This window comes from Pholis gunnellus (genome assembly GCF_910591455.1).
Source record: "Pholis gunnellus genome assembly, chromosome: 9".
NCBI lineage: Eukaryota > Metazoa > Chordata > Actinopteri > Perciformes > Pholidae > Pholis > Pholis gunnellus.
The window spans coordinates 27,420,703-27,442,068 of record NC_136535.1 but is presented as its reverse complement, the minus strand read 5'-3'; the positions used below and the strand labels follow the sequence as shown (position 1 = coordinate 27,442,068).

Here is a 21,366-nt window from a genome sequence, read left to right as displayed (position 1 = left end):
CAGGAGACCGTTAGAGACCAAGAGAAGACATGATGCTGGTCTGGACTCTCACTCTGCTCACCTGCTCTGAACTGATCCAATGTGCAGGTGAGATGGACCGATGTATTAGTACTGCAGTAGAGTACAGAGTATTTGTTTGATCAGTACTCACCAGGACTTCGCACCCCCCCTCAGTGATCCTGGACCGGTCCTCGGCGGTTCAGGTCCTGTTCTCGTCCTCCAGGAGGAGACGAGCCAACTCCTTCCTGGAGGAGGTGTTACCTGGAGACCTGGAGAGGGAATGTCACGAGGAGGTCTGCTCTCAGGAGGAGGCCGCCGAGATCTTCCAGACTAGAGAGAAGACGGTAAGTAGGACCACTGTGGTCCAAGGTCCAATCTGAGGTCCCGGAACTACATGTTGATATGAGTTCTGGAGTACTCCCAGTACTGTACTAACTCTGAGTTCTGGTTCCACAGCTGGAGTTCTGGTACAAATACACGAGTGAGTATATTCATCATCAAAATGATGTAAAAGAACGCTCCCTAATATTCAGACTGAGGATCCGTCTTCACCGAACTGATCCAGATCCTCATGTGACCTCACCGATCTGGATTCATGTGGTCCTGCTGATCCTTTATTTAAACCTGATCTAAGGTACTTTTCCAATATTTGACAAAACAGCCTCACAACAGGGTCCAGTAGCTGTTAGCAGCTGTTCAGGAGCTTTCAATCACTCCACATGATCTTCAATCTGCTCAGAGGTAGTCGTGGTGCGTTCGAGTGTCTCTGCTCTGTGTCGTAGATCTGATTCGTGGTGCGTTCGATTGTCTCTGCTCTGTGTCGTAGATCTGAACCCTTGTAGGACCAGCCCCTGTCTGAATGGAGGACTGTGCTCTCTGGACGAAGGAGACTTCTTGTGTCTTTGTCCTCCTCAATTCCACGGAAAGACGTGCGACTCAGGTAACCATGGTTATATACATACATATATATATATATTAGTGCTGGGCAACCATTACAATGTTTTAATTGTTAAGGGCAAAACTCAACAATGAATCTAAAGTAGTGTGTTCAGCTCTTTCATGTTAAAGTGCTGCTCTATGAACTAAAGGTCAACAACATTTGGTGTAAACACTTTAAACTCATCAGGTTCTTGTTAACAGCAGGATTCTCTTCACACAGCAGCAGTTATAACACAGTTATAATGATTCTGATCATAGATATTCAGCCGGTGTTCACAACTTTATCTTCATGTGTGTCAGAGATGAATTTAAATATACATCTTGAAACCTGAAACCTATCTACGTCATGTTTTAATGTTTGTTAAACTCTCAGTAGTGACAACTAAATGATAATAATGTATTTATTTTGTTGGTGTGTTGGTCAGACGCGATGCTACGCTGATTACGTAATATGTGTGGTGTTTGTTATAAATGTACGTTGGTACATAGAGGGCGATAAGAAGCTGTACATGGAGGGACTTAGGACCCAGGGTAATGTAGGTGAAGGAAACAGGAAGAGACGCCACACAAACAGCTGTTCACTGCTCGCTGCCGGCCGGTCGGTTCTTGTGTTAAAAATGTCTTGAAAAAAAACTGCGTTAACGTGCGATAAAATAATTGTCGCCGTTAATTAATTAATGCGTTAACGTGATAATAACGCGTTAACTTGCCCAGCACTAATATATATATATATACATCATATACGGAAGGAGTCAACATTTCAAATTAATAACAACAGAAACAATTGAGTTTTCTGTGGTTACTATGGCAACAAAGTGTGAACAAAGAAATCTTGTCTGTAGCGGTGGTGCAGTGTCACTATAGAAACGGCGGCTGCATGCAGTACTGCAGAGATCAGCAGGGGGGCGCTGGAGTCCAGTGTGGCTGCGCTGATGGATTCAGACTGGAGGAGGACGGACACAGCTGCTCCAAGACAGGTAACACTCATAGAACCCAGGTTATAACAGTTACTACCTCACAGGGTATAGTGTACCTCACGGTGTGTAGTAACCTCACGGTGTTTAGTAACCTCACGGTGTGTAGTAACCTCACGGTGTGTAGTAACCTCACGGTGTGTAGTGTACCTCACGGTGTGTAGTAACCTCACGGTGTTTAGTAACCTCACGGTGTTTAGTAACCTCACGGTGTTTAGTAACCTCACGGTGTGTAGTGTACCTCACGGTGTTTAGTAACCTCACGGTGTTTAGTAACCTCACGGTGTTTAGTAACCTCACGGTGTGTAGTAACCTCACGGTGTTTAGTAACCTCACGGTGTGTAGTGTACCTCACGGTGTGTAGTAACCTCACGGTGTTTAGTAACCTCACGGTGTGTAGTGTACCTCACGGTGTTTAGTAACCTCACGGTGTTTAGTAACCTCACGGTGTGTAGTAACCTCACGGTGTTTAGTAACCTCACGGTGTTTAGTAACCTCACGGTGTTTAGTAACCTCACGGTGTGTAGTAACCTCACGGTGTTTAGTAACCTCACGGTGTGTAGTGTACCTCACGGTGTTTAGTAACCTCACGGTGTTTAGTAACCTCACGGTGTGTAGTAACCTCACGGTGTTTAGTAACCTCACGGTGTGTAGTAACCTCACGGTGTTTAGTAACCTCACGGTGTGTAGTAACCTCACGGTGTTTAGTAACCTCACGGTGTTTAGTAACCTCACGGTGTGTAGTGTACCTCACGGTGTGTAGTAACCTCACGGTGTGTAGTAACCTCACCGTGTTTAGTAACCTCACGGTGTGTAGTAACCTCACGGTGTGTAGTAACCTCACGGTGTGTAGTGGACCTCACGGTGTGTAGTGTACCTCACGGTGTGTAGTAACCTCACGGTGTGTAGTAACCTCACGGTGTGTAGTGTACCTCACGGTGTGTAGTAACCTCACGGTGTGTAGTAACCTCACGGTGTTTAGTAACCTCACGGTGTGTAGTAACCTCACGGTGTTTAGTAACCTCACGGTGTGTAGTAACCTCACGGTGTGTAGTAACCTCACGGTGTTTAGTAACCTCACGGTGTGTAGTAACCTCACGGTGTTTAGTAACCTCACGGTGTGTAGTAACCTCACGGTGTGTAGTAACCTCACGGTGTTTAGTAACCTCACGGTGTGTAGTAACCTCACGGTGTTTAGTAACCTCACGGTGTGTAGTAACCTCACGGTGTTTAGTAACCTCACGGTGTGTAGTAACCTCACGGTGTTTAGTAACCTCACGGTGTGTAGTGTACCTCACGGTGTTTAGTAACCTCACGGTGTTTAGTAACCTCACGGTGTGTAGTAACCTCACGGTGTTTAGTAACCTCACGGTGTGTAGTAACCTCACGGTGTGTAGTGTACCTCACGGTGTTTAGTAACCTCACGGTGTGTAGTAACCTCACGGTGTTTAGTAACCTCACGGTGTGTAGTAACCTCACGGTGTGTAGTAACCTCACGGTGTGTAGTAACCTCACGGTGTTTAGTAACCTCACGGTGTGTAGTAACCTCACGGTGTGTAGTAACCTCACGGTGTGTAGTAACCTCACGGTGTTTAGTAACCTCACGGTGATTAGTAACCTCACGGTGTGTAGTAACCTCACGGTGTTTAGTAACCTCACGGTGTGTAGTAACCTCACGGTGTTTAGTAACCTCACAGTGTTTAGTAACCTCACGGTGTGTAGTAACCTCACGGTGTGTAGTGTACCTCACGGTGTGTAGTGTACCTCACGGTGTGTAGTGTACCTCACGGTGTGTAGTAACCTCACGGTGTGTAGTAACCTCACGGTGTTTAGTAACCTCACGGTGTGTAGTAACCTCACGGTGTGTAGTAACCTCACGGTGTTTAGTAACCTCACGGTGTGTAGTAACCTCACGGTGTTTAGTAACCTCACGGTGTGTAGTAACCTCACGGTGTTTAGTAACCTCACGGTGTGTAGTAACCTCACGGTGTGTAGTGTACCTCACGGTGTGTAGTGTACCTCACGGTGTGTAGTAACCTCACGGTGTTTAGTAACCTCACGGTGTGTAGTGTACCTCACGGTGTGTAGTGTACCTCACGGTGTGTAGTAACCTCACGGTGTGTAGTAACCTCACGGTGTTTAGTAACCTCACGGTGTGTAGTAACCTCACGGTGTTTAGTAACCTCACGGTGTGTAGTAACCTCACGGTGTTTAGTAACCTCACGGTGTGTAGTAACCTCACGGTGTGTAGTGTACCTCACGGTGTTTAGTAACCTCACGGTGTGTAGTAACCTCACGGTGTGTAGTAACCTCACGGTGTGTAGTAACCTCACGGTGTTTAGTAACCTCACGGTGTGTAGTAACCTCACGGTGTTTAGTAACCTCACGGTGTGTAGTAACCTCACGGTGTGTAGTAACCTCACTGTGTTTAGTAACCTCACGGTGTTTAGTAACCTCACGGTGTGTAGTAACCTCACGGTGTGTAGTAACCTCACGGTGTTTAGTAACCTCACGGTGTGTAGTAACCTCACGGTGTGTAGTAACCTCACGGTGTGTAGTAACCTCACGGTGTTTAGTAACCTCACGGTGTGTAGTAACCTCACGGTGTGTAGTAACCTCACGGTGTTTAGTAACCTCACGGTGTTTAGTAACCTCACGGTGTGTAGTAACCTCACGGTGTGTAGTAACCTCATGGTATTTAGTAACCTCACGGTGTGTAGTAACCTCACGGTGTGTAGTAACCTCACGGTGTTTAGTAACCTCACGGTGTGTAGTAACCTCACGGTGTGTAGTAACCTCACGGTGTTTAGTAACCTCACGGTGTGTAGTAACCTCACGGTGTGTAGTAACCTCACGGTGTTTAGTAACCTCACGGTGTGTAGTAACCTCACGGTATTTAGTAACCTCACGGTGTGTAGTAACCTCACGGTGTTTAGTAACCTCACGGTGTGTAGTAACCTCACGGTGTTTAGTAACCTCACGGTGTGTTTCTGGTCCAGTGTCGTTTCCTTGTGGTCAGAACAGAGTCTGGTCTTCTTCGTACCGAAGTCGTTCTCTGCTCAACGTCACAATGATGAACGACAACGTCACCGACAGCTGGCTGGTTGAACTGAACGTTACTGAGACGGAGGAGGAGCTGGTGATGGTGAACTCAACATCTGGACAAAGGGGGGGCAATGAGACCCAGCTGAGGGGGGAGGAGGGGGGAGGAGAGGGGGTCACTGGTCGTATCGTGGGTGGAGTCCTGGAGAGACCAGGAGGGAGTCCCTGGCAGGTGATCAGACATTCTGGATCAACATTCATTCATTCATTTTACACATATTTAAATCAGCTTTAATGTTTACTTTAACATAGTGTTCTGTGTGTGTGTGTGTGTGTGTGTGTGTGTGTGGGGGGGGTCAGGTTCTGGTCTGCAGGTCTGATGGGTATGGTTTCTGTGGAGGGACTCTGGTCTCTGACCGTTGGGTGGTCTCTGCTGCTCACTGCCTGGAGGAGACTGCGGACCACGTTACCATAGGTGACCACATGTGTGTTAATGTTCCTGGTTTGTGCGACTTCCTCTGAACGATGAATAACGTCTTTGTGTTCAGGTGATTATGATAAACGACGTCCTGATCCAGGGGAGCAGGTGATCAAGGTTCAGAAGGTCTTCGTCCATCCTCACTTCCATTCCTTCACCTTCGACAGCGACATCGCTCTGCTGTACCTCGACAGGCCCGTCGTCAGGAGCCCCACCGCCGTCCCCGCCTGCCTCCCCGACCCCCACCTGTCCAGATACCTGCTGCAGGTAACTCTATTTAAAACACTGATGGTTTCCAGTCTGCATGGAGAGGGACAGTCTGTGTTTGTGTGTTCAGGAGGAGAACCGGGGCGTGGTGACGGGCTGGGGACTCACTCACTACCGGGGAAGGTCCTCCTCCCGCTTCCTCAGGAAGGTCACGCTCCCAGTGGTCAGCCACAGAGACTGTACCGCCTCCACTGAACAGGTGATCAGAGGGTACACACTTTACCCTGTACTGTACATACTGTAGTGCTAAATAGATATGTTGTGAAGCCTTTAATGATGTCATGTGTGTAGATGATGATGTAATGTGTGTAGATGATGTCACTGTCTCCATCCGTCCCCCAGGTGGTCACAGACAACATGTTCTGTGCCGGTTACCATGATGTCGGGATGGACGCCTGCAGCGGAGACAGTGGAGGCCCGTTCGTGGTGAACTACAGAGGGACCTGGTTTCTGACCGGAGTGGTGAGCTGGGGAGAGAAATGTGCTGCAAAGGGGAAGTACGGAGTTTATACCCGACTAGGGAACTTCCTGAACTGGATCCGAGACACCATGGAGAGACTAGACCTGAACGGTACCGAGAGTTGAGACAAACAGACTGAAATGATCTTTTTTCTTTTTCATTTTTCAAATTCAAAGCAAAAGGAGCCAAACGAAAACTGTAATAGTTGAACATCCATCAGCTTGTTCCTCTCTCCTTTCTAATTGGTTCTTTTTCATCGGAGCATAAACGTTTGTTTATGTTTAATCCTTGTTTGATATTTAATTCATAATAGCAAAACCAAGTCAAAGTGTATTAAAATGATAATTACGTGTTTGTTTTCTATTTTCTGAATAACGTCTGTAAAATGATGTCAAATACACAAACTCAGAGATTTTCTCTGCAAAAAGTGTTTATAACAGTTTATTAATACTCTGTGGGTGAGCATTCAAATCAATACATTCATTCATATCAATACAAACACTATCTTTATGATTAAAATGTTTATTAGAGCACAAAAGTGACTCAATGTATTTTTCATATGGTGAAATATGGTGCAGCTTTAATACAATTCATACAAAAGAGTGTACAAATATTAGTGAAAACAAACAAACCAGTATATAACCAGTAACAAACTAATAACAAACCAAAACAATAACAATCTAATAACAAACAATAACAAACCAGTAACAAACAATATGAAAAAATAACAAACCAGTAATAAACCATAACAAACCAAACCAATAACAAACCAGTGACTAACCAGTAACGAACAATAACTAACCAGTAACTAACAATAACTAACCAGTAACTAACAATGACTAACCAGTAACTAACAATAACTAACCAGTAACTAACAATAACTAACCAGTAACTAACAATGACTAACCAGTAACTAACAATAACTAACCAGTAACGAAAAATAACTAACCAGTAACTAACAATGACTAACCAGTAACGAACAATGACTAACCAGTAACTAACAATGACTAACCAGTAACTAACAATAACTAACCAGTAACTAACAATAACTAACCAGTAACTAACAATAACTAACCAGTAATGAACAATAACTAACCAGTAACTAACAATAACTAACCAGTAACTAACAATAACTAACCAGTAACGTTAGTTACCAGCCGTCTCCACCCGTCTCACCACCAGGGGGCAGTCTGAAGGTGCTTCTGTATCCACTCCACATAATTAGCCACTCTGGTGTAGACTCCGTAGACCCTCTGACTCCCACAGTCCTCCGGCCCCCCCCAGGACACCAACCCAAACACCACCCACCTCCTGCTGACCCTGTCCTCCATCACAAACGCCCCCCCGCTGTCCCCCAGACAGGTGTCCCTCCCACCCTCCAAGAAACCGGCGCAGAACATGTTGTGGGTGATGTTGTAGCTGACGGAGCGTGAGGCGTAGCTCCCCTCACACTCGTCCTGAGAGACCACCGGCAGCTTTACGTACTGCAAGAGGTCAGAGGTCATCTCAGGGTCACTGGAGGACGAGGTGTTGAGATTGGAGATCCCCCACCCAGCAACTACACCCAAAGAGTTAGGGAGAGGTGAGGGGGGGTCGTCCTGAAACAGAGAGAGGGAGAGGTGAAGGGGGAGAGTCTTACCCTAGTACTAGTAGTACTAGTAGTACTTGTACCTGGTTTCTAGGTGGAGGCAGACACACATACTATCATACAGTAGTAGTACTAGTAGTACTAGTAGTACTTGTACCTGGTTTCGAGGTGGAGGCAGACACACATACTATCATACAGTAGTAGTACTAGTAGTACTAGTAGTACTTGTACCTGGTTTCGAGGTGGAGGCAGACACACATACTATCATACAGTAGTAGTACTAGTAGTACTAGTAGTACTTGTACCTGGTTTCGAGGTGGAGGCAGACACACGGGCCGGATGAACTCGGTGAACTCCACCGGCTCCTCCAGCCTCAGCAGAGCGATGTCGTTGTTGTAGTTGTCAGGTTGGAAGTTCGGGTGGAGGAAGATTTTCTCCACCGAACGGTTGGTGGCCAGATGTTTGTCTGCAGCGTCATGGAGACCCAGAAACACCTGAATCACATGGACTGGTTATAATGGTTATATCGGTTATACTGGTTATACTGGTTAAATTGGTTGTACTGGTTATATTGGTTATACTGGTTAAACTGGTTAAACTGGTTAAACTGGTTGTACTGGTTAAACTGGTTAAACTGGTTAAACTGGGTCACATGACCATATAAGGTAATCAGCACACAGATTGGTCAGATGGTCACAGAAGGCGGGGCTTATGTAGCAAAGCCAGCATCATATCAAACTTTAAGGACCAGCTAAATATCTCAACCTCCAATGTTAAATAATATTAAAAGTAATCAAAATATTAGTTGAAATGTAAAATTAATATTAAATTAAAATATAGAAGTTAAGACCTTGACGTGCTCCGGGGCCACAGGGACGACGGTCGTGTCCCTCCTCTGAGACCTCAGGACGTGGGCCGCTGTAAGGACCCAGGACTGGGACAGAAGGGCCCCAGAACCGAACCAGCGGTCCTCAGGGACACGGGACAGATCCTCCACACTGAGCAGAACCTGCCACGGGAACAGGCCGGGCTCGGACCGGAGACCTCCCACGATCCGCTTCACCTGAGGGGGGAAGGACCGGGAGGGCTGACCGCAGGCTGGAAGAACCACAGAGACACAGACTGTTCAATGAGACACAGACTGTTCAATGAGACACAGACTGTTCAATGAGACACAGACTGTTTAATGAGACACAGACTGTTCAATGAGACACAGACTGTTCAATGAGACACAGACTGTTCAATGAGACACAGATATCTATGTATATTCAGTAGTGATGATGAGCTCATGGATTCACTCTCTCAGTGAGGAAGATGAGGTCATGTGTAGGTTGAAGGTTACCTGGTGAACAGCTCGGCGGTCTTGTCCCTGATTGTGAGTTGACCCATTCTCCACTCGGCCCGCAGACGTAGAGACCTGCCACACACACACACGTTGTGTTTGGACATACAACACTGACGTGTTATGACATATTGTACTGTTGTGACTGTTTAATTCAGTACTCTATGGCTCTATGGCTCTATGACTCTATGACTCTATGGCTCTATGACTCTATGGCTCTATGACTCTATGGCTCTATGACTCTATGGCTCTATGACTATGACTCTATGGCTCTATGGCTCTATGACTCTATGGCTCTATGGCTCTATGGCTCTATGACTCTATGACTATGACTCTATGGCTCTATGGCTCTATGACTATGACTCTATGGCTCTATGACTCTATGGCTCTATGACTCTATGACTATGACTCTATGGTTCTATGGCTCTATGACTATGACTCTATGGCTCTATGACTCTATGGCTCTATGACTATGACTCTATGGTTCTATGGCTCTATGACTATGACTCTATGGCTCTATGGCTCTATGGCTCTATGACTCTATGGCTCTATGACTATGACTCTATGGCTCTATGACTCTATGGCTCTATGACTCTATGGCTCTATGGCTCTATGACTCTATGACTATGACTCTATGGCTCTATGGCTCTATGACTATGACTCTATGGCTCTATGGCTCTATGACTATGACTCTATGGCTCTATGACTCTATGGCTCTATGACTCTATGACTCTATGGTTCTATGGCTCTATGACTATGACTCTATGGCTCTATGACTCTATGGCTCTATGACTCTATGACTCTATGGCTCTATGGCTCTATGACTCTATGACTCTATGGCTCTATGACTCTATGACTCTATGGTTCTATGGCTCTATGACTATGACTCTATGGCTCTATGGCTCTATGACTCTATGACTCTATGGCTCTATGACTCTATGACTCTATGGTTCTATGGCTCTATGACTATGACTCTATGGCTCTATGACTCTATGGCTCTATGACTCTATGGCTCTATGGCTCTATGGCTCTATGACTCTATGGCTCTATGACTCTATGACTCTATGGTTCTATGGCTCTATGACTATGACTCTATGGCTCTATGACTCTATGGCTCTATGACTCTATGACTCTATGGCTCTATGGCTCTATGACTCTATGACTCTATGACTCTATGGTTCTATGGCTCTATGACTATGACTCTATGGCTCTATGACTCTATGGCTCTATGGCTCTATGACTCTATGACTCTATGGTTCTATGGCTCTATGACTATGACTCTATGGCTCTATGACTCTATGGCTCTATGACTCTATGACTCTATGACTCTATGGTTCTATGGCTCTATGACTATGACTCTATGGCTCTATGACTCTATGGCTCTATGACTCTATGACTCTATGACTCTATGACTCTATGACTCTATGGCTCTATGACTCTATGGTTCTATGGCTCTATGACTATGACTCTATGGCTCTATGACTCTATGACTCTATGACTCTATGGTTCTATGGCTCTATGACTATGACTCTATGGCTCTATGACTCTATGGCTCTATGACTCTATGACTCTATGGCTCTATGACTCTATGGCTCTATGACTCTATGACTCTATGGCTCTATGACTCTATGACTCTATGGTTCTATGGCTCTATGACTATGACTCTATGGCTCTATGACTCTATGGCTCTATGACTCTATGGCTCTATGGCTCTATGACTCTATGGCTCTATGACTCTATGACTCTATGGTTCTATGGCTCTATGACTATGACTCTATGGCTCTATGACTCTATGGCTCTATGACTCTATGACTCTATGGCTCTATGGCTCTATGACTCTATGACTCTATGACTGTATGACTCTGTGACTTCCTGTAACACAGTCCTGGTCCTCTTACTGGTGCTGCTGCTGAGCTGGAGGCTGTCCTCCCTGCAGACGTACTGAACACTCGATCCGAACCGTGTGCTGTTGTCTTTACTTCCAAACACCAGGTCGGCCATGGCGACCAACTTGGGACTCCCACAATGCACCGCTGTGAAAGAGAGACGCCCAATCAGCTTTCAGAGTGAAGAGGAACCGTGATGAAGACCATCAGCTCTGAGACGGTACAATAAGACCTGATGGAACGATTGTCCTTAATAACTGAACCATGGTGACACACACATATTTTCTATATTTAGAATATAATGGATCCACATTCAGGCAGTTCTTTTCAATATGAATCTCACATTTAGATATTTTAAGTCTTTTCTGCTCTTTTTCTACAGTATTTTTAATGTTAGCATTATGTTAATAAATGCTGCAGATGATTTCTAATGTGATATGAACATATATATATATATATATATATATGATATTAGAGTCACAGGACTCTTTCTGTGCTGCTGTCACAGGTTATTGCTGCTACGACTACTTCCTGTCAGAGTTCCTCCAGAATCTAAACGTCATCGATCCAAACTTCAGTTTATCATCAGAAGCCTGAGTGTTGCTGTGATGTCACTGATGACACGGCAGCATTAACATCAGATTATTATGATGATGATCATCATTATTATTATTATCGACAGATTGTTTGACAAAAACACACGACTGGAGATTCTTTTTTTATTAGTTTTATTAGAAAATAATCTAAAACTACTGACAAATATATAAACTGTTCCTACAGTTTATCAGCGAATAAGAATCACGACTAATCTGGACTGTGATTGGTTAAGATGTTGGACAAAGACCGCCTCCTCCTCCGAGAGGCTGTTTCTACAGAGAGAGACAGAAAACATCAAGTTCAACCTGATCTGAGCTCTGGTGCTCCAGTTACTATAGATATGTATATATATATATATATATATATATATATATATATATATATATATATATATACATATATATATATATATATATATATATATATATATATATATACATATGTACAGATACGTTACAGTTACCATATATATAACTATACAGGTACTCTGTACAGTTACTATATATATATATAGTTACTATGTACATTTACTATGTATACAATTACTATACAGTTAGTATGTACAGTTATATATAGTTACTAAACAGTTATTATATATATATTTACTATGTCCCGTTACTATATAAAGATATAATACCGTTCCTATGTACAGTTACTACATATAGTTATTATACAGTTACTGTATAAACAGTAACTGTATAATAATTAAATACAGAAACTATATACAGCAACTATATCAGCTACAGTTACTGTATATAAAGTAACTATATATCCAGTTACTATATACAGTTACCATGTACAGTTACAGGTACATGTGTGAAGCTGATATATATATATATATATATATATATAGGTGATCTATAGGAAATGTAATAGTGATAGAATATGTGTTAATGCTGCCTTCTTGTTGTTTGAAAAAGAGAATTTAGCTAAAATAAAAGAAGTCAGAGGTCAGAGGTCAGCACTGAGTGAACGGACGTGTTTAGTGTTTGTAATGATTTAATAATGAATAACATGAGTTCTTACTCTGACATTGAGGAGGACTGCTACTCCACGATCCATCAGACTGACAGTCCATCTGATAGTGATCCAGACTCTCTCCGTCCTGAACCACAGAGACACAAAGAGAGAAAGACACAGGACAAGATAAGAAACATCAGTTCACAGGACATGCAGCAGTAGTCCAAGAAGTACCCACAACCAATACAACAATGTGCTGGTTTAAGTCCTGTTTATCAGATCAGTCCCAGTGTGTGTATGTAAAGTAGGAATCCTCCACAAACGCTCAATTTAGTCAAGTAGGGTTAGCTCAGGTTTATAGTTAGGACTGGTTCAGGTTTATAGTTAGGGCTGGCTCAGGTTTATAGTTAGGGCTGGTTCAGGTTTATAGTTAGGGCTGGTTCAGGTTTATAGTTAGGGCTGGCTCAGGTTTATAGTTAGGGCTGGTTCAGGTTTATAGTTAGGGTTGGTTCAGGTTTATAGTTAGGGCTGGTTCAGGTTTATAGTTAGGGCTGGTTCAGGTTTATAGTTAGGACTGGTTCAGGTTTATAGTTAGGGCTGGTTCAGGTTTATAGTTAGGACTGGTTCAGGTTTATAGTTAGGGCTGGTTCAGGTTTATAGTTAGGGTTGGTTCAGGTTTATAGTTAGGGTTGGTTCAGGTTTATAGTTAGGGCTGGTTCAGGTTTATAGTTAGGGCTGGTTCAGGTTTATAGTTAGGGCTGGTTCAGGTTTATAGTTAGGACTGGTTCAGGTTTATAGTTAGGGTTGGTTCAGGTTTATAGTTAGGGTTGGTTCAGGTTTATAGTTAGGGCTGGTTCAGGTTTATAGATAGGACTGGTTCAGGTTTATAGTTAGGACTGGTTCAGGTTTATAGTTAGGGCTGGTTCAGGTTTATAGTTAGGGTTGGTTCAGGTTTATAGTTAGGGCTGGCTCAGGTTTATAGTTAGGGCTGGTTCAGGTTTATAGTTAGGGCTGGATCAGGTTTATAGTCAGGACTGACTCAGGTTTATAGTCAGGACTGACTCAGGTTTATAGTTAGAGCTGGCTCAGGTTTATAGTTAGGGCTGGTTCAGGTTTATAGTTAGGGCTGGTTCAGGTTTATAGTTAGGGCTGGTTCAGGTTTATAGTTAGGGCTGACTCAGGTTTATAGTTAGGGCTGGTTCAGGTTTATAGTTAGGGCTGGTTCAGGTTTATAGTTAGGACTGGCTCAGGTTTATAGTTAGGGCTGGTTCAGGTTTATAGTTAGTTCTGGCTCAGGTTCATAGTTAGGGCTGGCTCAGGTTTATAGTTAGGGCTGGATCAGGTTTATAGTCAGGACTGACTCAGGTTTATAGTCAGGACTGACTCAGGTTTATAGTTAGAGCTGGCTCAGGTTTATAGTTAGGGCTGGTTCAGGTTTATAGTTAGGGCTGGTTCAGGTTTATAGTTAGGGCTGGTTCAGGTTTATAGTTAGGGCTGACTCAGGTTTATAGTTAGGACTGGCTCAGGTTTATAGTTAGGGCTGGTTCAGGTTTATAGTTAGGGCTGGTTCAGGTTTATAGTTAGGGCTGACTCAGGTTTATAGTTAGGGCTGGCTCAGGTTTATAGTTAGGACTGGCTCAGGTTTATAGTCAAGACTGGTTCAGGTTTATAGTTAGGGCTGGTTCAGGTTTATAGTTAGGGCTGACTCAGGTTTATAGTTAGGGCTGGCTCAGGTTTATAGTTAGGGCTGGCTCAGGTTTATAGTTAGGACTGGCTCAGGTTTATAGTTAGGACTGGCTCAGGTTTATAGTCAGGACTGGTTCAGGTTTATAGTTAGAACTGGTTCAGGTTTATAGTTAGGACTGACTCAGGTTTATAGTTAGGGCTGACTCAGGTTTATAGTTAGGGCTGGCTCAGGTTTATAGTTAGGGCTGGTTCAGGTTTATCGTGTGATTATAGGCTGTGTGAATAAAATGAATTGGATTGAACCAAAGTAGAGTACTGGAGTAAATGTACTTATTTATTATCCATCACTGGCCTGTAACAGTACAGTAAATCAGTTTTTGTAGTAACTTTCTCAGAGACTTCAAAACAAAAACTGCAGATTAAAAAGATATATTCAATAATCATAACCCTGGTGGTGTTTCACAATGAGAGCAGGTTGTACCTTCAGCAGTGTGAATCCAGGTGAACAGGTGAGCAGGATGTGGTCTTTGAAGGAGTATTCTGATTGGACGGGAGTCAGCAGGGCATTGGGCGGGATTTCAGGTGCTCGACACTTACTTCCTGCCATGACAAAATAAAAGCCTTTGAGGAGCTTTAAGCATCTACTCACTGCTGTGTGTGTATTAGTGTGTAGTGCATAGTGTGTGTAGTGTACAGTGTGTATCGACCTGTAGATGTGTGTAGTGTACAGTGTGTATCTACCTGTAGATGTGTATGTGATCCTCCAGCCCAGGTTCTCTCCTGAGTTGTCGCTGTGGAAGAAGACGGTGACGACGTTGCTGTCGGTCTGAATCTCACCTGGATGTTGACCTCCACAGAACGGACCAAAGTCACTGCCTCCTGCTGTGATCTGACACACAGACAGGTGATCAGCTGACAGACCAGGTGTGTGTGTGTGTGTGTACAGGAGTGTATGTGCTGTCCTCACCTTGACGTGGTCGTAGGGGCAGATGGTGTCAGGGTGGTCTTCTACGTCGAAGCGGGGGTCGAACTGGAGGCGGAGCCTGAAGCCCGGCTCCACTTCGATCCGGTATGAACACTCTGAGCTCTTTGGGTACGGAGACGGGAAATCTACGCTGCTCAGAACACCGGAGCGTTCCCTGAATACACCGTCACTGCACTCCACTGACACACACACACACACACACACACACACACACACAGAGTAGTTAAAGCTTCAGTGTGTAGGATTTTGGCGTCATCTAGTGGTGCTGAAGAGCCGGCTGACGAGCCGGCTGACGAGCCGGATAATATAAGACCTTGAATCTACAAGCTGACGAGCCGGCGGACGAGCCGGCGGACGAGCCGGCGGACGAGCCGGATGGAGGTTTTTGGCATTCAACCTCTAGGGGGCGCTACAGTAAACCTGCAAAGTTGTGATTTTTGTCACTTTTTGCATTTTTCAGCCTTCGTACTTTAACGATCTCCTCCTAGATCAGATGATTTGTAAAAATGATCAAAAGCTGGAGTTTTCGTGGAAGAAACTTGACGTGGCGTGGCGGCCATTTTGCCTCATTGTTTATGAAAAGATAAGTTGTTATAACTCCAAGGTACATTATCCAATCCGCACAAAACTTCTTATGCATGATGCCACTTCAAGCCTGAACATACTTCAATTGAAAAAAATAGGTCTCTTGGCACCATACTCTAAACCCTACCGGAAGTTGGCCATTTTGATTTTGGTGTCATTTTTCCATAGCATTGGACTATTTGCAAAGCATCATCCACGCGGGATTAATGACGTCTCACTCGCGGACGCGTTGTTCCGCGGTCGAGGCCGGAGTACCGCCGGCACCCCGACGCGCTGGAGGATGCGAGGGCCCGTTCATTGCTGCTCGCAGCTTTAATTATCATTATTATTCTATTATATCCACTGCTGCTGTTATTATTATTAGTCACAATTATTTTGTTATTATTATGTTAATATTAGTGCTATCACTGCTGTTACTACTGTCATTATATGTCTCATTATAAGTCTCATAATGTCTCATTGATATCATATCATTTATTATGTTGTAATGTTGTTCACATCTATTGATCCGATTCTCTATTTGCTGATGTGAGGATCTAAGAACTGAGCTAGTCTCACCTTCAGATTTAAAGCTGTCTGAGGAATATGTGTGATTTATCATATTGGGGTTTATAAATACAATGAATTGAAAAGCGTGCGTGCGTTCCTGACTCTGGCTTCCTTCAGGGACACAGTTCTCACCAGTTAATTGGGGTCTTGAGAGACTCCTCCACACAGAAACATGTAAATATTTAACACCAATCACCAGCTGCTATCAGTCAGACAGAGGTCAGAGTTACACACACACACACAAGACTTTTTACTTTTAGTCCGTTCACACATCTACTTTGTAAATGTTATAATACCGTTGTATAATTAGAAAAGTAACATATTCTTTTTATATGTTGAAGTTAAAGGAATACAAAATATGTATTAAGGTCAATTAGCATTATATCATTACATTCAGGATCATTCAGCATCAGTTAGCAATTGTGATCTACCAGGTAAGAAGTGAATGGTTCAGAGACATGGAGGGACGAGGACCGACTTCTGTCTCCTCATCACCTGCAGCCTCACCTCTACAGGTGCGGTTGTCAGAGTGCAGCAGGTAACCGTGTCGACAGGAGCAGTAGTACCCCCCGATGTAGTTGTGACAGAGGTGATCACAGAGGAGGTCTTCGTCAGTCCGCTTGCTGCACTCGTCCACGTCTGAGGAGACGGAGACCAAAAGAGATGTTTAATGTTGACGTCTCGACTCATTGCTCATCTTATCTGTAGATAAGGTGAGTCATAAACACTGCGGGACCAGAAACGAGACTCAGCTGCTCACTTTCCGTTGTAACCCCGGTTCTATGCTGCTCACACTCCTTTGTAACCCCCGGTTCTATGCTGCTCACACTGTTGTAACCCCCGGTTCTATGCTGCTCACACTCCTTTGTAACCCCCGGTTCTATGCTGCTCACACTCCTTTGTAACCCCCGGTTCTATGCTGCTCACACTGTTGTAACCCCGGTTCTATGCTGCTCACACTCCTTTGTAACCCCCGGTTCTATGCTGCTCACACTCCTTTGTAACCCCCGGTTCTATGCTGCTCACACTGTTGTAACCCCGGTTCTATGCTGCTCACACTGTTGTAACCCCGGTTCTATGCTGCTCACACTGTTGTAACCCCGGTTCTATGCTGCTCACACTGCTGTAACCCCGGTTCTATGCTGCTCACACTGTTGTAACCCCGGTTCTATGCTGCTCACACTGCTGTAACCCCGGTTCTATGCTGCTCACACTGTTGTAACCCCGGTTCTATGCTGCTCACACTGTTGTAACCCCGGTTCTATGCTGCTCACACTGTTGTAACCCCGGTTCTATGCTGCTCACTCTGTTGTAACCCCCGGTTCTATGCTGCTCACACTCCTTTGTAACACCGGTTCTATGCTGCTCACACTCCTTTGTAACCCCAGTTCTATGCTGCTCACACTGTTGTAACCCCGGTTCTATGCTGCTCACTCTGTTGTAACCAGTGTTGCCAACTTGGCGACTTTCTCACTAAATCTGGCGACTTTCCAAATGTTCTTCGTCGACTTTTTTTGTCAAAAGCTACTAGTGACAAATCTAGCGACTTTTTCTGGTGTTATTGGAGACTTCTGGTGTTTTGGAGACTCTGACGTGAACGGAGGTTTCGTTTTACAGTTACTGTCCTCAACAAGCAGCGGGTGCTGCCGTGAGCCCCTCCTCCATCCCAAAGCACTCACAGGCGGTCGGTCTCACAGTAACCTTGTGCAGGAGTCCCAGCAGAGAGGAGACCCACTCTCAGTGTCCAGACTGCAAATGAATCACGCAAAGCCGCCGCTGATCCCGCCCTGGCTTACAGAGCGGGATGTAAATGAATGTATTTAAAAAAAGAGAAACTCCTGCGTATACGGGCTGATGATGCCTCTGTTATGACGGGGATTAACAATGGGCTCCATAAGAAGTGATGGCCTATTTCAATGGCAAAAAAGAAAAAAAGAATCAACAGAAGAAAGTTCATTTGTAGTTCTAAACAATTATGCAAATTGGGCAATGACGTCATTTAGCGACTTTTAGGACAGCCAATAGCTACTTTCCTTACTGAGGAGTTGGCAACACTGGTTGTAACCCCGGTTCTATGCTGCTCACCCACGGCGCTGTAGTGAGCCACAAAGCCGGAGTAGCGCTCCTCGTTGGAGAAGTCGGAGGAGAAGAGGATGCTCATGGAGTTTCTGGGGGAAGTGATGATCCGCTGAGACGGAACCGCCTCCGTGTCCGTCTGTTCCCGCCCACAGAACAACGCAAGCTCCTCCCCCTCCGCCTCCACCTGGACACAACAGGTGAAAGCATCAGGTGAGATGTGGAGCAGAGCTAGGTTAGCTAGCAGAGCTGGGTTAGCTAACAGAGCTAGATTAGTTTACAGAGCAAGGTGTGCTAACACAGCTAGGTTAGCTAACAGCTCTGCTCCACCCACAGAGGTAACATATATGAAACTACAACAAACTGAGACTTTTTGTTAAAATCATTTATAGATCATATATAAGAATTTATTGAAATGTCTCTCTGGGAGAAACGTCTCTTCTGATATTAGTTGCTGGAGTGACTTCATCTCTAGTTACCTTTAAAAAACTAATTCTTTATAATAATTATCACAATTTACAATACTAACAATACAAATAATATTATTGTTATAATTATTGATAACTTATGATCATTAGTAGCTGAAGAGGTTTACATGTTTATCTGATGTTTACACTGAGAGTCAATGAACAGCAGGTCAAACAGAGCAGTGCATTGTGGGAAGGCTGCTCTCTGTGTTGCAGCTGCTTGTTGTCGAGGAAAAAGTTGCCGTGGCGCAAAGTGACATATGAATATAAATATATGTGTGTGTGTGTGTTTGTGGTGTGTGTATGTGTGTAGGTGTGTGTGTGTCTTTGTGTATGTGTGTATAGGTGTGTGTGTGTGTTTGTGGTGTGTATGTGTGTAGGTGTGTGTGTGTGTCTGTGTGTGTTTGTGTATGTGTGTGTTTGTGTAGGCGTGTGTATGTGTGTGTGTGTGTGTGTGTATGTGTATGTGTATGTGTGTGTGTGTGTGTGTGTGTGTGTTTGTGTATGTGTGTGTAGGTGTGTGTGTTTGTAGGTGGTTGATTAGACACATTTTTTTAAAAACATGAATGTGTCCATTATTGTAATAGTTGAGTATTGTTTGCATGATAACAGGTGTGTGTGTGTACATGGCACTAGGCCCAGTTTAATATAAAACACAATCTGTACAATATATAGAGTCGGGGTCCTGCTCTCTGTCAGTTTGGGGTCCTTGACCTGAAAAACATTGAAGACCCCTGATATAGAGTATTATATAATATATGATATAGAGTATTATATAATATATGATACAGAGTATTATATAATATATGATACAGAGTATTATATAATATATGATACAGAGTATTATATAATATATGATATAGAGTATTATATAATATATGATATAGAGTATTATATAATATATGATACAGAGTATTATATAATATATGATATAGAGTATTATATAATATATGATAGAGTATTATATAATATATGATATAGAGTATTATATAATATATGATACAGAGTGTTATATAATATATGATATAGAGTATTATATAATATATGATATAGAGTATTATATAATATATGATATAGAGTATTATGTAATTCATGATATAGAGTATTATATAATATATGATATAGAGTATTATATAATATATGATATAGAGTATTATATAATATATGATACAGAGTATTATATAAAATTGTATATAGAGTATTATATAATATATGATATAGAGTATTATATAAAATTGTATATAGAGTATTATATAATATATGATATAGAGTATTATATAAAATTGTATATAGAGTATTATATAATATATGATATAGAGTATTATATAAAATTGTATATAGAGTATTATGTAATATATGATATATATAGTATTATAGTGTTATATGATCTCACACTCATTTGGTTTGTGTATTGAAGGAGTGCAGTATAGATCCTACCCATGATGCTGTGCGGTCTCACCTTGACGTAGTCGTACTCACACAGGTAGGACGGCTCCAGGTCAAAGTGGCTGAAGGACAGTTTGATCTGGAACCCAACAGGAACGCTGAGGTTCCACCGGAGAACTGTCTCTCTGGGGTACGAGTCAGGGAAGTGAGGAGACTTCAGGGAACCGAACATCTGAGCATGGAGGACCAGAGGGAGGAGGAGCCCCACCAACACCCTGATCAATAAGATATTATTTATATTAGCAATAATAGTTATATTAAACATATAGATATATATATATATTATATTCTAATACTAATAATAATTATTATTATTAATAATAATGAGTCATATGTATGATGTTATAAGTTGAGTTATAATGAGTTGTAATACGTTATAATACGTTATAATACGTTATAATGAGTTATAATACATTATAATGAGTTATAATATGTTATAATGAGCTATAATACTTTACAATACGTTATAATATGTTATAATACGTTATAATGAGCTATAATACTTTATAATACGTTATAATATGTTATAATACGTTATAATGAGTTATAATACATTACAATACGTTATAATATGTTATAATACGTTATAATGAGTTATAATACGTTATAATATGTTATAATACGTTATAATATGTTATAATACGTTATACGTTATAATGAGTTATAATACGTTATAATATGTTATAATGAGTTATAGTGAGTTTTAATATGTTATAATACGTTATAATGAGTTATAATGCATTATAATACGTTATAATGAGTTATAATGCATTATAATACGTAATAATAACTTTAATTTACAGAGAAACAGCTCAACTAAACCTGAATGACAGAAACACATTATAGATCTGATATCGGTGGACTGATTAGTAATAAATCAATAGACTGACCTCATGCTTCAGCTGGACTCTTGTGTTTCTGTCTGAACTGGTCTGGACTCTTCTGGACTCCCGTGTCGCTGTCTGAACTGGTCTGGACTCTTCTGGACTCCCGTGTCGCTGTTTGAACTGGTCTGGACTCTTCTGGTCTGGACACACGG

At 42.8% G+C, this 21,366-nt stretch overlaps 2 protein-coding genes across 2 annotated transcripts; one reads left to right on the top strand and one right to left on the bottom strand.

The window, feature by feature from the left end:
• Positions 1-29: 29 nt before the first annotated feature.
• LOC306701623 (coagulation factor IX) lies at positions 30-6,285 on the top strand (the record flags this gene model as incomplete). The annotated part of the gene is made up of 10 exons (XM_079166978.1): positions 30-87; positions 175-344; positions 457-481; positions 827-940; positions 1,782-1,916; positions 4,913-5,187; positions 5,316-5,430; positions 5,504-5,700; positions 5,771-5,899; positions 6,043-6,285. 10 exons carry the CDS (start codon positions 30-32, stop codon positions 6,283-6,285), a joined length of 1,461 nt encoding a protein of 486 aa, XP_079023104.1.
• A 1,047-nt stretch (positions 6,286-7,332) lies between these two features.
• Positions 7,333-21,222, bottom strand: masp1 (MBL associated serine protease 1; the record flags this gene model as incomplete). The annotated part of the gene is made up of 13 exons (XM_079166977.1): positions 7,333-7,758; positions 8,054-8,242; positions 8,599-8,870; positions 9,091-9,165; positions 10,989-11,123; positions 12,600-12,678; positions 14,701-14,819; positions 14,961-15,108; positions 15,187-15,383; positions 16,846-16,977; positions 18,424-18,601; positions 20,341-20,542; positions 21,218-21,222. 13 exons carry the CDS (start codon positions 21,220-21,222, stop codon positions 7,333-7,335), a joined length of 2,157 nt encoding a protein of 718 aa, XP_079023103.1.
• Between the last annotated feature and the right edge of the window lie 144 nt (positions 21,223-21,366).